Below are 16,561 nucleotides of genomic sequence, written 5' to 3' on the forward strand. Positions count from 1 at the left end.
ACTGGTATTTCAGAGATGCATGAGTCCAGGTCTGATGATTTTTACTCCAGTTTGTACATAGGTAAAAATCTCTTCCATAGAAATCAGTGTGGATTCTAAAAGTCTGGGCTGTGAAGCCATGCATGCACAAAACATTCAATGCATGTTAGTAACCATACTGAATAGAATAAACTGACTCCATACAAAACAATTCTACTAATAGCTTCCAAGTGCTAGTTGAAGTTTTTGGTTATATGGATGTTTGCTGTAGATATGTTCTCTTTTTAAGAAGCTTTTATTGATTTGGAACATCCAGTAGTTCAAGTTCAGGATGTAAATAGTCCAGCATTGCTTCTGATTGAACTTCCAATACCTGGGAAGGGTTGGGCAATAAAAATGTAACTGCGTGCTAAATCAGTGCGTCAGACAGCTGCCTGAGACAAGTTGCATACCAGTTGAAACTATTCCCCTGACTGATGAGCAATACATAAAAGGTGTACTTTCTGTTCAAAATATTTTTATTGTATTTATTTATCCCTCTATCAAAATAATAATTCTTCCTTACAAGATTTATCTGACATTTTTATAAAAACATTGTTATTCAAATAGAAACCCTTCAATTTGGTCTCCCTCCTTGCTAGGTCACTGCAGTGATGTCACTGACTGGCAGGTCCCTACCTATCTTGGAGTGGCTCCAAAGGAAGCACAACTTTATATAACATTCATTTACGTGACCATGGGAAACCATGTTACCATCACTGTATTCCCACCTGGTAGTGTGGGTTCTCGGGGTTCTACACCTCTCGCTGGTCTGAAGTTGTGGTCCCTATTTAGGGTGTACAGCACTGGAGCAGCCTAGTGGGTGGGGAGACCTGATGCGAGAATGATAAATGTAAACTTTTTTTGTATAAAATCTTGATATATTAAATAGAGGGCAACTTTGATCAAAAAGTAATCTTCCCCCTCCAACTTTCCTTCCGTTCTATTTATATTTTTATTCTAAAACTGTGTTTAAATTTTTTTTGCTTTAAGTTTAGCAGAATTAGCTTTGGTACCTGTGGGAGGGGGGGAACAACTGCCAAGAGCTCCCTGGCAGCTGAAAAATGCTACATTCTGGGCCACATGCCATGGCATCAGTGGAGATGTTGCTCAGCCGAATTATCATGATCTCTGAAAGGAATGAATCGAGGTGTTAGCATTGGAACCGCAGTAGGGAGCTGGATAACCGAGGATAAAATGAAGAAATAATTATACCTCAAATGTCTGTCTAATCAAAGAAATCCTATGATTTTGTTGTATTTTTAAAAAAAAAAGCAAATATTTAGGAAAATAAGCAAATAAAGGGAGAAAACGCTAAGTGGGAGCGGGTGCATCAGGAGAAAAATAAATCATGCGTATGGCAGTTTCATTCTCTGGTAACTAGGAAGATACAGATCTGAATTTGTATAATTCTTGATATAAGGTTACAATGGGGCCAAGTTTCGGCCTGAGTTGCTCCTGTTTTTTTGGAGCAACTGGTTTAGAATGGAGTATCTTAGAAATTGCAATTCTCGGCATTTAGTTTGCTCCAGTTCTAGTCAGTTAGAACAGTTTTTCACTTTGGAACAGAATTTGTTTTTTCAAAAGGGGGCATGTCCGGCCACTTGCGCCTGTTTTCAAAGTTTAGGCAGTGAAAACTTACTCCAAACTAACTTAGAATGGAGTAAGTGAAGATTTTTGTACGCTCAAAAACCTTGCCTACACTTCACAAATCAGGCATAGGTTACAAATTAGGCATAGGGAATGAGGGGGGGGCAGAGGGAAAGAGAGGTGGGGGGAAGGGAAGTAATTAAATTCTACAATCATTCAGCATTCTTACTTATACAAATAAAGATCCAACCTGAATAAAAATTTATAAACAAAGCAAAGATTAAATATTCCATGTTCCTACCTGTGTGAAGCAGCAGCAGCCTTCGAGCTGATGTCCTTCAGGCAGGCCTTCCATGTTGGAGACAGGGGTAGCGTCAGTGTCTCGACGGCAGCCCAACAGCGGCAGCAAGCAGCCTTCGAGCTGCGGTGCTTCAGGCAGGTCTTCCTTCCATCAGTGGCTGGATGGCAGCCGAAGATACAGCAAGCAGCCTTCGAGCTGTGAGGGGGACTGAGGCCATTTGGCCGGGGACAGGGAGAGGCAGCCACATAGACAGTTTTAAACTTAAATTTGCAGAATGGGTGCTGCATTGTCAACACCACGTGTTATGCAATGATTCGCCATCAATTCACTGCATAGGAGAGAATTGATTAGAGCTCACCACACCAGGAACGTCATAGCCCATAGGTTGATTGTCAGGAGACCTTACCCACGTCGACAATATCGAGCCAGGCGCTCGTACCTGGACATGAGCGAGGCTGATTGTGTCAAAAGGCTGCGTTTCCGCAGAGAAGTTGTCGCTGAGATCTGTGATATGCTGAGAGCAGATTTGCAGCCCAGAAGCAGAATGCCAACTGCCCTGTCTGTTGCAGTGAAGGTAACAGCTGCACTTTCTTTCTGTGCCTCGGGATCGTTTCAGGTTACAACTGGAGATGTGTGTGCCATCTCTCAACGTGCAATACATGGCTGCATTTACCAGGTCATGGCTGCACTGTATGCACGAAGGAATGACCATCAATTTCCCAATGACCACACAAGCGATCCATGAGAGAGCTGTGGGCTTCTTCAGGATTGCCGGCTTCCCAAAGGTACAGGGCTGCATTGATTGTACCCACATAGCCTTGCGAGCACCTATGGAGGAATCTGAGCAGTACCGAAATCGGAAAGGTTTCCACTCTATCAATGTGCAGCTCGTGTGTGACGACAAGCAGTGCATCATGTCAGTCGATGCGAGATACCCTGGCAGCACCCACAATGTGTTCATCCTATGCGAAGCGTTCTATCTGACATGTTTGAGCAGCAGCCAGAAGGGCAGAGCTGGCTACTGGGAGACAAAGGGTACGGCCTGACCATCTGGCTCATGACTCCCCTACGCGTGACACGGACAGAAGCTGACCGTCAATACAACATGGTGCACATTGCGACGCGCAGCATCATTGAGAGGACCATTGGCACATTAAAACAGCGATTCCGATGCCTGGACCATTCTGGAGGACACTTGCTATACTCGCAGATTGTCAGTCACTTCACTGTTGTGTACTGCATGCTTCATAACTTAGCCATCGTGAGACAGCAGGAGCTGATAGTGGAACCAGAAGACCTACATGAGAGTCCAGTGCATGATAATATTACGGAACAGCAGGATGTGGATGATGACGACGATCAGGAAAGCATGCAAGTGCCTGATGCCGGAGCACAAGGTCGGAGGAGGGCCGTCCATCGTGTCCCTTTAACAATTGCTCGTGCCTTGCGCCAGCAGCTCATTCGTGAACGCTTCAACTACTGATGCCTGAGGGCTCTGTGACCACTGTTGCGCATGGACATGTTTATTCTTTGCAGTTGTTTTTACGCTGTGTTGTGTTAATGGAACATGAAACAGTTTTAATGAAAAAATATTTTATTGAAAAGTTAACGTCACTATAATATATTTTTTGTATCAAACTATACTTTTTAATATGACTCTTTAAGATCACTTATAAACTTGTAAAGTTACAAAACAATCTCAATGTGAAAAATCTTACACTCTGAAGAACACAAACTTCAGGATCACTTTTTAGGTGCAAAATTAAACAAGTTACAGAATGTGAGAGCATTTACACTATAAGATCACTTTTAAAAACCCTAAGATCACTTTTTTATAAGTTGTAAAGTTACAAAACTTACAAAACAATTTCAATTTGAAAAACGTTACTATAGCTACATCAAGAACAAAAGCAGCAAAGAAAGGCTGCAACCATATCTCAGTGAATGTTCACTTCTTCATGGGGGTGCCATTTGATTGGCCGGGCTGTGTGCCCTTATTATTGCAGCAGCTACCTCACCCAGGCCCTCCCTGACAGCCTGTGCCGACACTTGCATGCTCTCCCTGACGGCCTGTGCCGTCGATTGCACTCCCTCAGACATTCCCTAAGTTCCCGTGTCATTACTGCTATTTCTCCCGTCAGGACCGTCAACTCTTCACCCACTGCACTGACGCCACCGATGAGTGATCGGGTAAGCTCATTGGTCTCCATACCCAATGCCACAACCTGAGCTGCATCTGTTGCATGCTGCATCTCAGGAGAGCGTGTCTCCAATCTCTTCCTCTGCCTGGGTCTGCCTCGTGGCACCACTACACTGGGAGGCGTGGGCACGGACGGTGGGACGCTCGGTGTTGCAAGCGGCACCACTACACAGGGAGGCGCGGGCTGGAACTGTGGGACGCTCTTTGTTGCAGACGGCAGTACTAGAGAGAGAGGCTCGAGCTGGGATGGTGGGGCGCTCGGTGTTCCAGACGACAGCACTCGAGTGCGAGCCGTGGGCTGGGATGTTGGCCGAATGGGTGTAAACTGCTCCATGATATCAGCCGCAGCACTAGGACCCGCAACGTCGGAATCAAAACCATAGAAGGTGGAACCAGAAACTATGCGAGTGGGAGGCGCAGGCTCGGATGGTAGTGCACTGACTGTAGAATGCTGCATTATACCAGCAGCACCACTGGGACCCGCAACATCGGAATCAAAACCATGGAAGGTAGAACCAAAACCTATGCTTGGGGTTGAAACTCTGATGCCCCTTGATGGGGGCTCATAAACATTAATTTGGAAGCTCTCCCCTGCAGACATTTCAGTCATCGCTGCCATCATCCAGTCTGGTTCGTCCGCATCTGGTTGTACTGGTTCTTGTTCTGTATCCTCAGAATCCTCAGGGTTGGCAGCAGCAGCATCAACATCAACATCAACATCATCATCATCATCATGTTCTGCAAAATACATCAGAACAGTCAAATGTTTAACAGCAAGGGAGGGGGCCAGATGGGTGGCATGAGTACTCTCTCACATAGCAGGCTAGGCAACAGGTTGATTTAAATGCAGGTCAATGCATTTTCAGGACTTGCCCTCTTCCTCACATGCGGGCCCAGCTTGTGCTGTACTGATTGCTTTTCTCCATGTACGACTCATCATAGCAGCTACCCTTTGTTCCAAGGGTGTCAGTTGATGCAGATTGGGCGTGCCTCTTCCTGTCCGAGTTGCCTCCCTTTTGTTGTGGGCCAATTTCTTCTGCAAAGAGTAAAATATAACTTTACAGAGTGTGTCAGTCTGCAAGGTGGGACATACAGATAGCCAAGTTACAATTACGGTTACATTAAAAATGGATAATATTACTTACACTAACTACTTGACCAAGGTCGTGCCATTTCTTTTTACACTGGCTTCCAGATCTCTTGGTACGCAACACTGCGCAGTAATCTTCTGCAACTTGGTTCCAGCGTTTCTTCATTTCTTTTGGTGGCACTTTTATGCGACCTCTGTTGCTGGTATCTAGCTCCTGCCATCTCTGCTCAATTACGTTGACTAATATCTCCACTTCCTCATGCAAGAAATTCTTTGTTCTTGGTGGACGTTGATCCATTGCAAAGTTGAATTGGCATTCTTATTTCTCAAAACACACAGTCCTTAATTTGCAAGCACCAATGCAGCACCTGTTCTGCAAGTTTAGCAGTGAAAAGCTGCACTCACTGATTTCAGCAGGTGATTTATTCAACAGTGCTGCTAAAAGCACTCCACACACAAAAATATCACTAAAAATAAATCACAAGCCTTTCCAGGGGTCCACGAGACAAATCTTCACTTTTCCTCTTGTCCCTTTAAAAATGGCCGCGTGCCAATGTTTATTTCCCACTGCGCGTACGCTCCAACGCGCACGCACAGGGTTGCTGGCACAACGTTGCCTTATTTAAATTAGACCCGCCCCCCCACTGCTTGTAGAATCGGCGCGAGTGTCTGGCTCTGCCCCCCGCTGTTCTGTGCGCGCCGCGCCAAGCTGCTGAAGACCTCTGAGGGGCCGGAAAATATCGGAGTTTTTTTCGGCGCACTTTTGAGCGCGATGTTTCACTGTTCAGGATGATGGCATTCAGGATCAAAGCTTGCTGTAAGGACACATTTCCACAAAAAATGGCATCGTTTTCAATATTGCTGCAATCTGTTGCAGTATAGGATGGGACACTTGTTACTATTATTTATTGTTTATTCTGATGTACAAGAACAACCCAATCGCTTCCTTTTCACAAACTGCCTCCTTAGTTTGTCCCCCTCCCCCTATCCCTATCTGACCCATATCAAGTGTGTGGAGCTCATGGATTTCTTTATCTTGAAAATTTGTGTGTTCATTCAGCTGCCTCTCCTCTTAACACTGTAGTTTTTCCCTCCATGTCATAACCTGAGCTCTCATCAAATTCACCTTCTCCATGAGATCCAAACCCTTGCCCATTTAGCCACCTCCTTGTTCCAGTCCTTGCAGATGTAGTGACTGGCTCCTTTTCCACAAACATTGTTCCCTTCCCCCTCTCCTCCTTTTTATTCAAAAAAAATGTCCAATCCCTTGTCTAACTGTTCTTATCTAATGTTCCTTTCCTTTCCAAGGATCATTAACATGTCGTCATCTAGCTCCATGCTTGCCACTTTTTGTTCAAATTGCTTCTTTGTGGCTTCCATCCTGCATGCAGCACCCAGACTGCCCTGGTCAAAGTTATCAACAATATCCCTAGTGACTGCAACTGTGGTGCTTTATGCTGTCTTGTCCTCCTTAACATTTTTCTGGCTTTTATGGTTAACAAATCCATCCTCCTTTACTGTATTGCTGTCATGGTATCTCTGAATTTTATACTACAGAAGCAGGCTATTTAGCCCAAGATTATGCTTGCAGTCTGAAAAATCTAGCTACCCTGTCCCTTTCCACTGCATTTCCCCATATCCTTTTAAATTTCCCCCCAAATATTTATATTTTTAAAAGTGATTATGAATTCTGCTTTCACATGGTTTCTGGTAGGGCATTCCAAGTCCTAACAACCCTGTGTGTAAAGAAATAAATCTCTCAACCCCTCACTTCGTTCTTGGGATGATCTTCAATATATGCCTTTTAGTTACTGAATCACTGGCCAGTGGATATGGATTTACCCTATTTACCTGATCAAAGCCATTCATAATTTTGAACGCCTGTATCAAATCTCCTCTTGACCTTCTTTGCTACAATGAAAAGTGTCCCAGTTTCTCTAGTCTCTCCTCGTATAACTAAAACCACTTATTGTACACCATCCAAAACTTGACACCATATTCCAAGTTGGCCCAAGCAATAATTTGCATAGTTTTCGCTTTAGTTCTTTGCTGTTGTATTATGTGTTCCCATTTATGAAATGCCGATCCCATATGCTTTTTGTTTTGAAATAGCTTTTTCAAATTCTACTTCCACTTTGACATTTAAGTAACTGCACTTCCAAGTATCTCTGTTTCTCTACATCTTTTACAACTTTGATTTATTCTATGTCCTCTCTTCCTTGCAAAATGTATAAGCTCAAATTTCTCTGCACTAAATTTAATCTATCTATCTGCACACTCTATTAACTTGTGCATTAGCCTGATGTTGTTTACAGTCCACTTTAAAGTTAACAATATTCCCTACTTATGTGTCATTCTCATTTTAATATTGTGCCTTCTATATCTAAGCCAAATTGTTTGTATATAGAGCAATGGTTCCAACACTGAAGAGACTGCTGCTTAGATTGCTCCAGTCGGAAATCATGACTTTCAATACCATGTTCCTTAATATTATCAACAGCAACTAAGCCTATCCATCACCAAAACTATTTCTACCTTTAACATTGCCTGCATTTATCACTCCCACCACCGCTGAAACTCTAGGGTAGAATTTGGACTTCGGTGTACCTGTTTTACCAACGTCCCATGCTCAAATTATGCCTGAAAGGCGTTTCACCCGATAGTAGGTTGGGCTCTTTTTTCAGACCTCCCTGACTGCCACCTAAAACAAGTGTTTGGCCCCTCATTTAGTTGTGTAACGGGCCTATTGCCTGGTTTCGTCTCCTTGCCCAAATTTGGTAGGGTTGAGTGGAGTAGGTGCCTGTTCTGCTCAGGGTACTTCAGCAGCTAGTAAGATTTTTTTTGAAGAATTAAAAAATTGTTGCTGTGGAGCTAGGAGAAGCAGAAGTGCTCCCTGACTCCACATAGTACTCCTGAACGGCCGCCGCTCTCCCCCACCCCCAACTGCCCCAGGGTCTTGCCTTTGGGCTGCTGCTGGTGATGCAAGCAGCCCACCACCAAGTTCTTAAAATGGACAAAGTGCCTGTGGAGGCGTGACTGGTGCTGTCAGCTTGTCCAAATAATATTAATGAGGCTCAATTTTAGACTAGTTTTGGGCCTCCCAGTTAGGCACGTGCTTCGTGCACTGTGCACATTTCAGGCCCGGAAACTGGCCTAAAGGAAGTTCCACCTTTCTCTCTCCCATGCCTTTTGTCACCTCCAGTTTTGACTTCTCCAGTACTCTCCTCACTGGTCTCCCGTGCTGCACAGAATGCAAAGTCCTTAACTCTGCAACGCCGATCCAATTCTCTGCTAAGTTTACCTATCATTCTTATCCTCCCTTTCCCCTGCTGGCTCCCTGACCCACAGAGCATTAATTTCAAAATTCCCTCATTTGCTGAACTTCATGGCCTTTTCCCACTATATCTCTTCCAGCCCTCTGTCTCTTTGGTCTTCTGATTCTGGCCCAGTGTGCATACATCTTTCCCCATGCAACATTCTTGGCGGCAGAGCCTTTATTCATTATAAACCTACGTTCTGGAACTCTCCTAACCCCCCTCTGCTTTGTTGCATGTACTCTGTTTCAGAAGCATTCTTATCGACCATTGCTTTCCATAACTTGTCTGTTAACACTTTTTTGCCACCTACTTTTATAATTGGTCTTGGAATGTTGTGACATGTTAAAGATACTTGGCAAATACAGTTTGTTGTCGTTACGCTTCTTGGATTTGATGGCAGGTTTGTATCCCCACCCCTAACCAGATAACTACTTTAAATCCTGAAACTAATTAGAAACTATAGCATTCTTCATTAATTAGAAGGAAGTAAATTCACTACTTATTGTCTCAAAGGAAGACCAAAGAATGTGAAATTGTTTCGCTCCTTTTACATCCTCGGGACGTCTTAAAGCTCTTCAGAGCCATTGAAGTAATTTTGAATTGTAGTCACTGTTGTGATGTAGTGAAATACGGCACCTGATTTGTGTACAGCAAAGTCCCATCAGCAGCATGCGATGAATGACCTGATGATCTGTTTTAATAGTGTTGGTTGAGAAATAAAAGTTGGCCAGGATACTGGCAAAACACCCTTGCTGTACATCGAAAAGTACTGAGGGGCCAGACATGACCTCGGTTTAACATCTAATCTGAAAGATGGCATCCAACAGTGCAGCATTCTCAGTACTGTTCCGAATTATCAGCCTGGATTATGTGCTCAGGTTTCTGGAGTGGGGCTTCTAGAGTGAGGACAACCTTCCGACTCGGGTAGGAGTGCTACCACTGAGCCGAGGCTGACAATTCCATGCATCTATAGCACAATTTATTTACAGGGACAGCAATTTATATTTCCCCTCATATCAGAGTAAATGTCCCAACAGGGCACGGGGTGAGAAGAAAAAAATTATTTCAAGATGGGGCTGCAGGAGGATTGTAGGACAGATGGATTGTGGGTGGTAATCATGGCCATTTTGAAAGGGACAGGCAGGGAACTATCAAAAATGTCGACAAGCATGGGGACCAGGACATGTAGTTGAGTGATTAGGAGTTGACTGGGAAGAGATTGAGGGAACTTCATGGAGGTGAGCTTCATGGAAGAGGTGAGCTTGGACACAATGGGGAGGAAAGGTGGGACAGAAGTTTCAAAGTGATGGGGGATTGGAGGTAGTCTGGATGCAGAGACTGGTGTACAGAGGCCACAATCAAAGGGAAAATGTAATGGCCATTGCACAGGACCCACAGTCTCAAAGAGACCAAGATCATATGTAAAAGGAGCCACAGTTGGTCTTTGCTTTCCAGAATGATCGTGGATTAGTAGGAGGAATTGCCTAAAGATACTGAGACACAGCAATGCTTGACTAGCTGAGCCAAATCTGATATGGAATGACTAGACCAGTTGAGCAACAACACTCGAGAAGCTCAACACCATTCAGCACAAAGCAATCTGCTTGATCACCAGCTCCTCCATCATCTTAAACATCCACTCCTTACACTACCGGCACACTGTGCCTGCATCATTTACTATCTACAGGATGTACTGCAGCAAATCGCCAAGGCTTCTTCGATAGCACTGCCCAAACCCATGACCTTCACCACCTAGAAGGACAAGGGCAGCAGGTACATGGGAACACCATCACCTCCAAGTTCCCCTCCAAGTCGCACACCATCCCGAGTTGGAAACTATTCCTTCATTGTCAAAATCCTGGAACTTCCTACCTAATAGTATTGTGGGAGCAATTACACCTTAGAGACTGCAGTGATTCAAGAAAAGGGCTCGCCACCAATGTTTCCTTTAAGCCGCGTGCTCTGCAGCTCCTGTTCAGCCGGCTCACCGGCTTTTAAATAAGAAAACCCCGCATGTACGGTATTTTGAATGGGCTGCGCAGCTCCTTAAAGGGGCCACACACCCAAAACAAATTAAAGGGAACATTGCCCACTGCCATCTTCTCAATGGCAACTGGGGATAGGCAATAAATGCTGGCCTTGCCAGAGATGTCTATATCCTGAAAATGAATTTTCTTTAAAAGGCAATGATGACGGGCCTCTAATATTCAGCCACTTGATTTCAACTGAAGTGCTGCTATTTAAATGCACATTATAGGGAAAATAGTGTTGTCTGCCTGTAGTAAAGTATTGTGCGTTGGAAATGTAGTGTAAATTCCTAGGGATGTGCAGTTCTATAGTGGCATTACTGTGAAATATTGTGCAAGGTGGCAAAAATATTTTTTGTAGAATGTGTGATTCTACAGCGCAGTTTATTTTCCGAGCTTTTTGTCATCCATTTTCTCATTTTTTTTTTTTCTTTTTTATGAAGTTGGTTTGCAATATCACAATTACTGAAATATTGGACCTTAACAACCCTCTATGCTTCACACTAGTTATGTTACCTAGCCTAAATTTAGACCAATAAAATGATATTTACCTGTCATCCCTTGGCTCAATGCATTAATTCAATGAATAGCTAAGTCACTTGCTTTCTGGTTCAATCTGTGGCATGCTGAGTCAGCTCAGATGTGCTGGCATTGAGCGCTGCAATTCACCTTAGCAGCCTTTGCTGGGTTAGGGAGGGCAAAAATTGGTCAAGGTTTCCATTCCTGATCACTAGCAACTTCGGCTCTAAGTGCATGCATTTGAATGTTGGGCGAGGACAAGATGCGGTAGGCTTATGATGTTCCCAGCACATGAATAGTGGTGATCTGGGAGGCATACCAGAGGCAACAGACATCATGGAACTGTACCCTAATGAGACATCAACTATTTTTTAGGAATGAAAGGGAGAAATATTGTCTATATGCCTACAAAAAGTGATGCGCTGACTTCCTACGATCCAAACGGCGCCAAAATGATGTCCCCGGATTCTGGCCCCTCTGCCGATTCTCCCAGGGCTTGTTGCAGCGTGGCGAGTCCATTGGGGGGCGGAGCTAGGGCGCTGCACCTAAGAGTGCCGGCAGCTGTTCGCATGCGCAGTAGCTCCTCCCATGATTGTGATGATGCGTGCCTGCAGCGTGGGACCCAACGGGTCCCGCCCTTATCCTAGGCCAAGTGGCCTGCCGCACAGGCCGGCCACTGCCTTCCCGCGCTGAGGGCTACAAGAAACAGGTTGGTGCAGGGAGACATTTGATTTGGCGGGGGAGGGGGAGGAAGAGTTTTGATCGGGGCGGGGGAAGGAGGAGAGTTTTGATCGGGGAGAGAGGAGAGTTTTGATGGTGGGGGAGAGGGGGAGGAGGAGAGTTTTGATCCGGGGGAGGGGGGGGGGGGAAAGAGAGGTGATAACTGTGTAGCCAGTAATTTTAATGAGCTTACTCAAGACTTTCCTTAACCCTGTTGTGGAAAATATTTTCCTGCGAGCAGGAGGTACTTCTATTTTTTTTTATTTGGATATTTTGAAAAAATTATGTAAATATATTTTGTCTCTATTATTTTTGTAGTTTTAAGCTTCCATTGAATGCTTCTGTTGTATAGTAAATTAACTTTGCGAAGTTTGTCAGTTCTGAATAGCTGTTTGATCCTATTCATAGAAACATAGAAAATAGGTGCAGGAGTCGGCCATTCGGCCCTTTGAGCCTGCACCACCATTCAATATGATAATGGCTGATCATGCAACTTCAGTTATCCCATTCTTGCTTTCCCTCCATACCCCTTGATCCTTTTAGCCATAAGGGCCACACCTAACTCCCTTTTGAATATAATCTAACGAACTGGCCTCAACACCTCTCTGTGGTAGAGAATTCCACCGGTTCACAATTCTCTAAGTGAAGAAGTTTCTCCTCATCTCGGTCCTAAATGGCTTACCCCTTATCCTTAGACTGTGACCCCTGGTTCTGGACTTCCCCAACATCAGGAACATTCTTCCTGCATCTAACCTGTCCAATCCTGTCAGAATTTTATGTTTCTATGAGATCCCCTCTCATTCTTCTAAATTCCAGTGAATATAAGCCTAGTCGATCCAGCCTTTCTTCATATGTCAGTCCTGCCATCCCGGGAATCAGTCTGGTAACCTTCGCTGCACTCCCTCAATAATAGCAAGAATGTCCTTCCCCAGATTAGGAGACCAAAACTGCATACAATACTCAAGGTGTGGTCTCACCAAGGCCTTGTTCAACTGCAGTAAAACCTCCCTGCTCCTATATTCCAATCCCCTCGCTATGAAGGCCAGCATGCCATTTGCTTTCTTTACTGCCTGCTGTACCTGCACGCCTACCTTCAATGACTGATGTACCATGACACCCAGGTCTCGTTGCGCCTCCCTTTTTACTAATCAGTCACCATTCAGATAATCTGTCGTTCTGTTTTTTCACATTCTTTAGTCAAGTCATTAAATACCTACCTGCACTGATTTCTTAACTCTCCACAAGGGTTTTCTGTGCGGTCACAAGTGGCCACATATGCTGGCCTAAGTTAGTTTGGAGCAACTATTAGCTGTCCAAACTGGCTTAAATGGCCAAAATGGGCATAGGTGACTGGTAACACCCCCTTTTGGGAAAAAAAAACTAAACTAAAAAAACTCCTAACTATAACTCACTTACACTGGTGCAAATTGAATGTGCAGAATGGGGATTTTTAAGATACTCCAGAAAAATCAAGTTGCTCCAAAAAAAAACAGAGCAACTCCTGGGCAAATTTGGGCCCAGTAGTACTGCATATAGTAACTTTGTTGCACTTGGATTTGTTCACTGGGAAGGACAGTACTGGCCACAGATTTCTCTTGTGCTCTATTCATCTGCAGAAAGTATCATTTGAGTAAAGACACTCAGTCTATTGGTGTGTGTATAACTGGTGAGAGTGGTCTAGTTTTTGTGTAGTAGCTCAGTTACAATTGACTAACATAGCTACAGGTTTGCAAGCTTGAATTTTTGTGGTACTGACACTCGATCACATGACTACCTGTTTGGAATCAATTACAGTGGCTTAACGGTGCAATTTTATTTTAAGAAATACATTGCTTTTTTAAAAAAAACGGTTATTCAGGACATTGAGATTTTGTGCTTTTAGGGAATATTAGGCTGCAAAGCAAAAAGACTCAGCTTGTATTGTAAATCAAACTGTTTTATAATTATCATTGAGGACAGTTTTAAACTGCTCTCAATTTGTTTGCAGTGTGAGTCCTGTGCTTATTGCCTCCAGTTAAAGGATATAGCAACGTTTAATCTTACCAAGTAAAAAGTTGCATACAACAAAAGCTTATTGCATGTGAAAGAACAAAACTATAGCCAGGCTACAATGAATCACTTGCATGTTTCAAACAAAAGTATGCTAAACATGAGCAACATTGCCATCTTTTAAACCGGTGTATTGCAACTGTGATTTGAGTGAGATATGCCAAGTTAGATTGTGCAGTAATGAATGTAGCTTGAATATTATGTGGGAGAAAGTGCTTTTTATGAAAATACAAGTAGTTTATAAAAACTATTTTAAATGTGTGGATAAATTAATTGTACTTGATCTGCATTTATTAATTTTTTTCCCTTTTCCAATCACCTCATACTGTGTACTGGCACTTATGTTATGGTGATGTCAGGTTGTCACCAAAACAATCTTCTAACTGGCTTCTACACTGTTCTAATGAAGGGTACACCCGTGAAACGTCATAACCTGTCTTTTATATTTCTAGATGCTGATTGGCCCGTATATTTCTATTATTTTCTGTTTATAATGCAGATGTACTTTTGGTTATATTCATTAATTTCAATATCTTTAAAATGCCTAATTCAAAACCTTTGTCCATCTTCCTGTTTTGTCCCTACTTTTAAAGTGTGTGTATATATGTGTGTGTGTATATATGTGTATATGTATATACAGTGCTGGAGATGTACTACTAATCTGTAAAGAGAAAAGACAGTTTCATTTTTGTTGGCTTATTTGTTTTACATAATTTGCATGCAGATAAAACATGGCCTGGAACATTCAATAAAATGGAAATCTGGTTTTGTAGTTTCAACTTTTTAAATTCTTGTGTGGTTGTCCTCCAAGTTACAATAATTATTTAGTGCAAGATACATTCTCGAAAGGTAATATGCAGGTCCTAAACAGCAAGAATAACTTGCTGAGGTTTTATGAGGCATCTCCCCGCCACCCCCAGCCCCTCCCCTCTCCCTGAAAGCCATTGTAAAATCATATTGAAAAATAAAGTTTTCATCTGCCTGATCATTGAAAAGGATTCTATGACTTCTAATATTGTAGCTTCCAGTCCGAGAGACATTGAATCACCGCTTGTCGTATGTCTCAAGTACAATATTGACTCTAAGGCTAACTTTTACAATGGAAAAAGCTCAACTCTGAAGGGCCATGTTAAGATGAAATGGAGAATGAGACATATGATCAGTGAAGTTATTTTCTGATTTTACATCTTTGTATATAATTACAAACACGTTGCTAATGTTCTAGTATTTTTCCAAATTGACTTATCTTTGTTCCTTTTCTTTCAGGACTTTTAGTCAGAAGAGAATTGCAATTGAAAAGGACTATGCTCAGGTAAGGTGTGAGTGAATTTTTTTTTTCAGAGGCTTAAATATTGTAAAATATTTTTAAATTGACAAAAGGTTATCGAGTGAAACAGAAAACAAGGTAAATCAGTAAGTGGTGACTAAGTTTGTACTTTTTAAAAACCTGCAGTTTGTAGGAGGGAACAAGTGAGTGAGGTCAAGAGTTTGACAGTTTTGCGATCTTAAGAAGAAATTGAGTTTAGAGTATGTGACGAGTTTTCATTTCAACAAAATGAGGAGATTAGGAGGAAGAATGTGTTTGCACGTGTAAGGTCAGTTAAGAGGAACTATAATAATCTAAATAGAGTATTCTAAATAAATGAGAGAGATGAGGGCAAAGAAAAGGGTGGAAGCTATAACTGAAGATTGCTATCAGATCAGCTTTTTCTTGAATCCTTTTCAGGAGTGTGCAAGAGATACCAGAAAAGCTTCTCTGATATGGGAACACAACTCTAAGTCTTGGACAGACTTGGGTTTATAGAGAAGTAAGTGTTTAAGGAGGAAATAATTATTTGGTACATAGGAAGATGTAGAGCTTCTTGAAAGCATCTTTTAGACAATGGAGGAAATGTGGGAATTTCAGATGGGTTAGGCAAAGAATGAGGTTGGAGCTATCGAAGGTAAGAGATGGTTATGCTTGTAAGAGATGTGAAGAAAATGTATTTGAAAAATTGAACAAAAATGTTCATTACTTATTGAACATAAAGTTGTAGGGATTCGGACATTGCATTGCAAGATGGCTGGATGTTGCTCACCACCCTGAACTGAAATTCTTAATGGAGTGGAGCAACAATAACACTTTTCATTCAAAGATTCCATTACTAGCTGCTAAGTCCAGGAAAGGAAACATCAGAAAGAGTGGTTGAATGCTTGGTGGAAGAGATTGGTTTTATGAAGATGTTTAAAGGTGGAGAGGTGAAAACATTTAGGGAGCTAGTTCCAACGAGAAGGACCGAGGCAGCTGAACTCTGCCTTCAATGATGGCGTGAAATATGGAGTGGAGGGGGTGACTGGCAAGAAATCAGAGTCAGATAAATGGGATGTTCGAGAATGGGTGTAGGATTGATTAGTTGGGGTGGGGCAAGATAAGACCATGGGGAGATTGAAAGACAAGGAGGAAGGATTTCAAATTTAATGTATTAAAGGATTGGCAGCCAATGTAGGTCAGGAAATATACAGTTGATGGGTGACTGGGGACTTAATGTGGCTCAACCGTGACGAACAAGGGAAATTAAGGATAGTGTTAAATCCAAGGAAGAGTCATGCAAATTAGCCAGAAAAAGCAGCAAACCAGAGGATTGGGAGAAATTTAGAATACAACAGAGGAGGACAAAGGGTTTAATTAAGAGGAGGAAAATAGAGTACAAGAGGAAGCTTGTCGGAAACACAAAAAATGACTGCAAAAGC

General features: G+C 42.8%; 1 protein-coding gene across 1 annotated transcript in view; it reads left to right on the top strand.

The window, feature by feature from the left end:
* The window catches only part of LOC139274656 (F-BAR and double SH3 domains protein 2-like), a 270,480-nt gene that overhangs the window by 37,945 nt on the left and 215,974 nt on the right, over window positions 1–16,561 (top strand). The window contains exon 3 of the mRNA XM_070891334.1: window positions 15,098–15,143. Coding sequence (XP_070747435.1) covers window positions 15,098–15,143 — 46 coding nt within the window. The remainder of the gene's footprint in view (window positions 1–15,097; window positions 15,144–16,561) is intronic.

This window comes from Pristiophorus japonicus, chromosome 10, assembly GCF_044704955.1.
Source record: "Pristiophorus japonicus isolate sPriJap1 chromosome 10, sPriJap1.hap1, whole genome shotgun sequence".
Taxonomy (NCBI): domain Eukaryota; kingdom Metazoa; phylum Chordata; class Chondrichthyes; family Pristiophoridae; genus Pristiophorus; species Pristiophorus japonicus.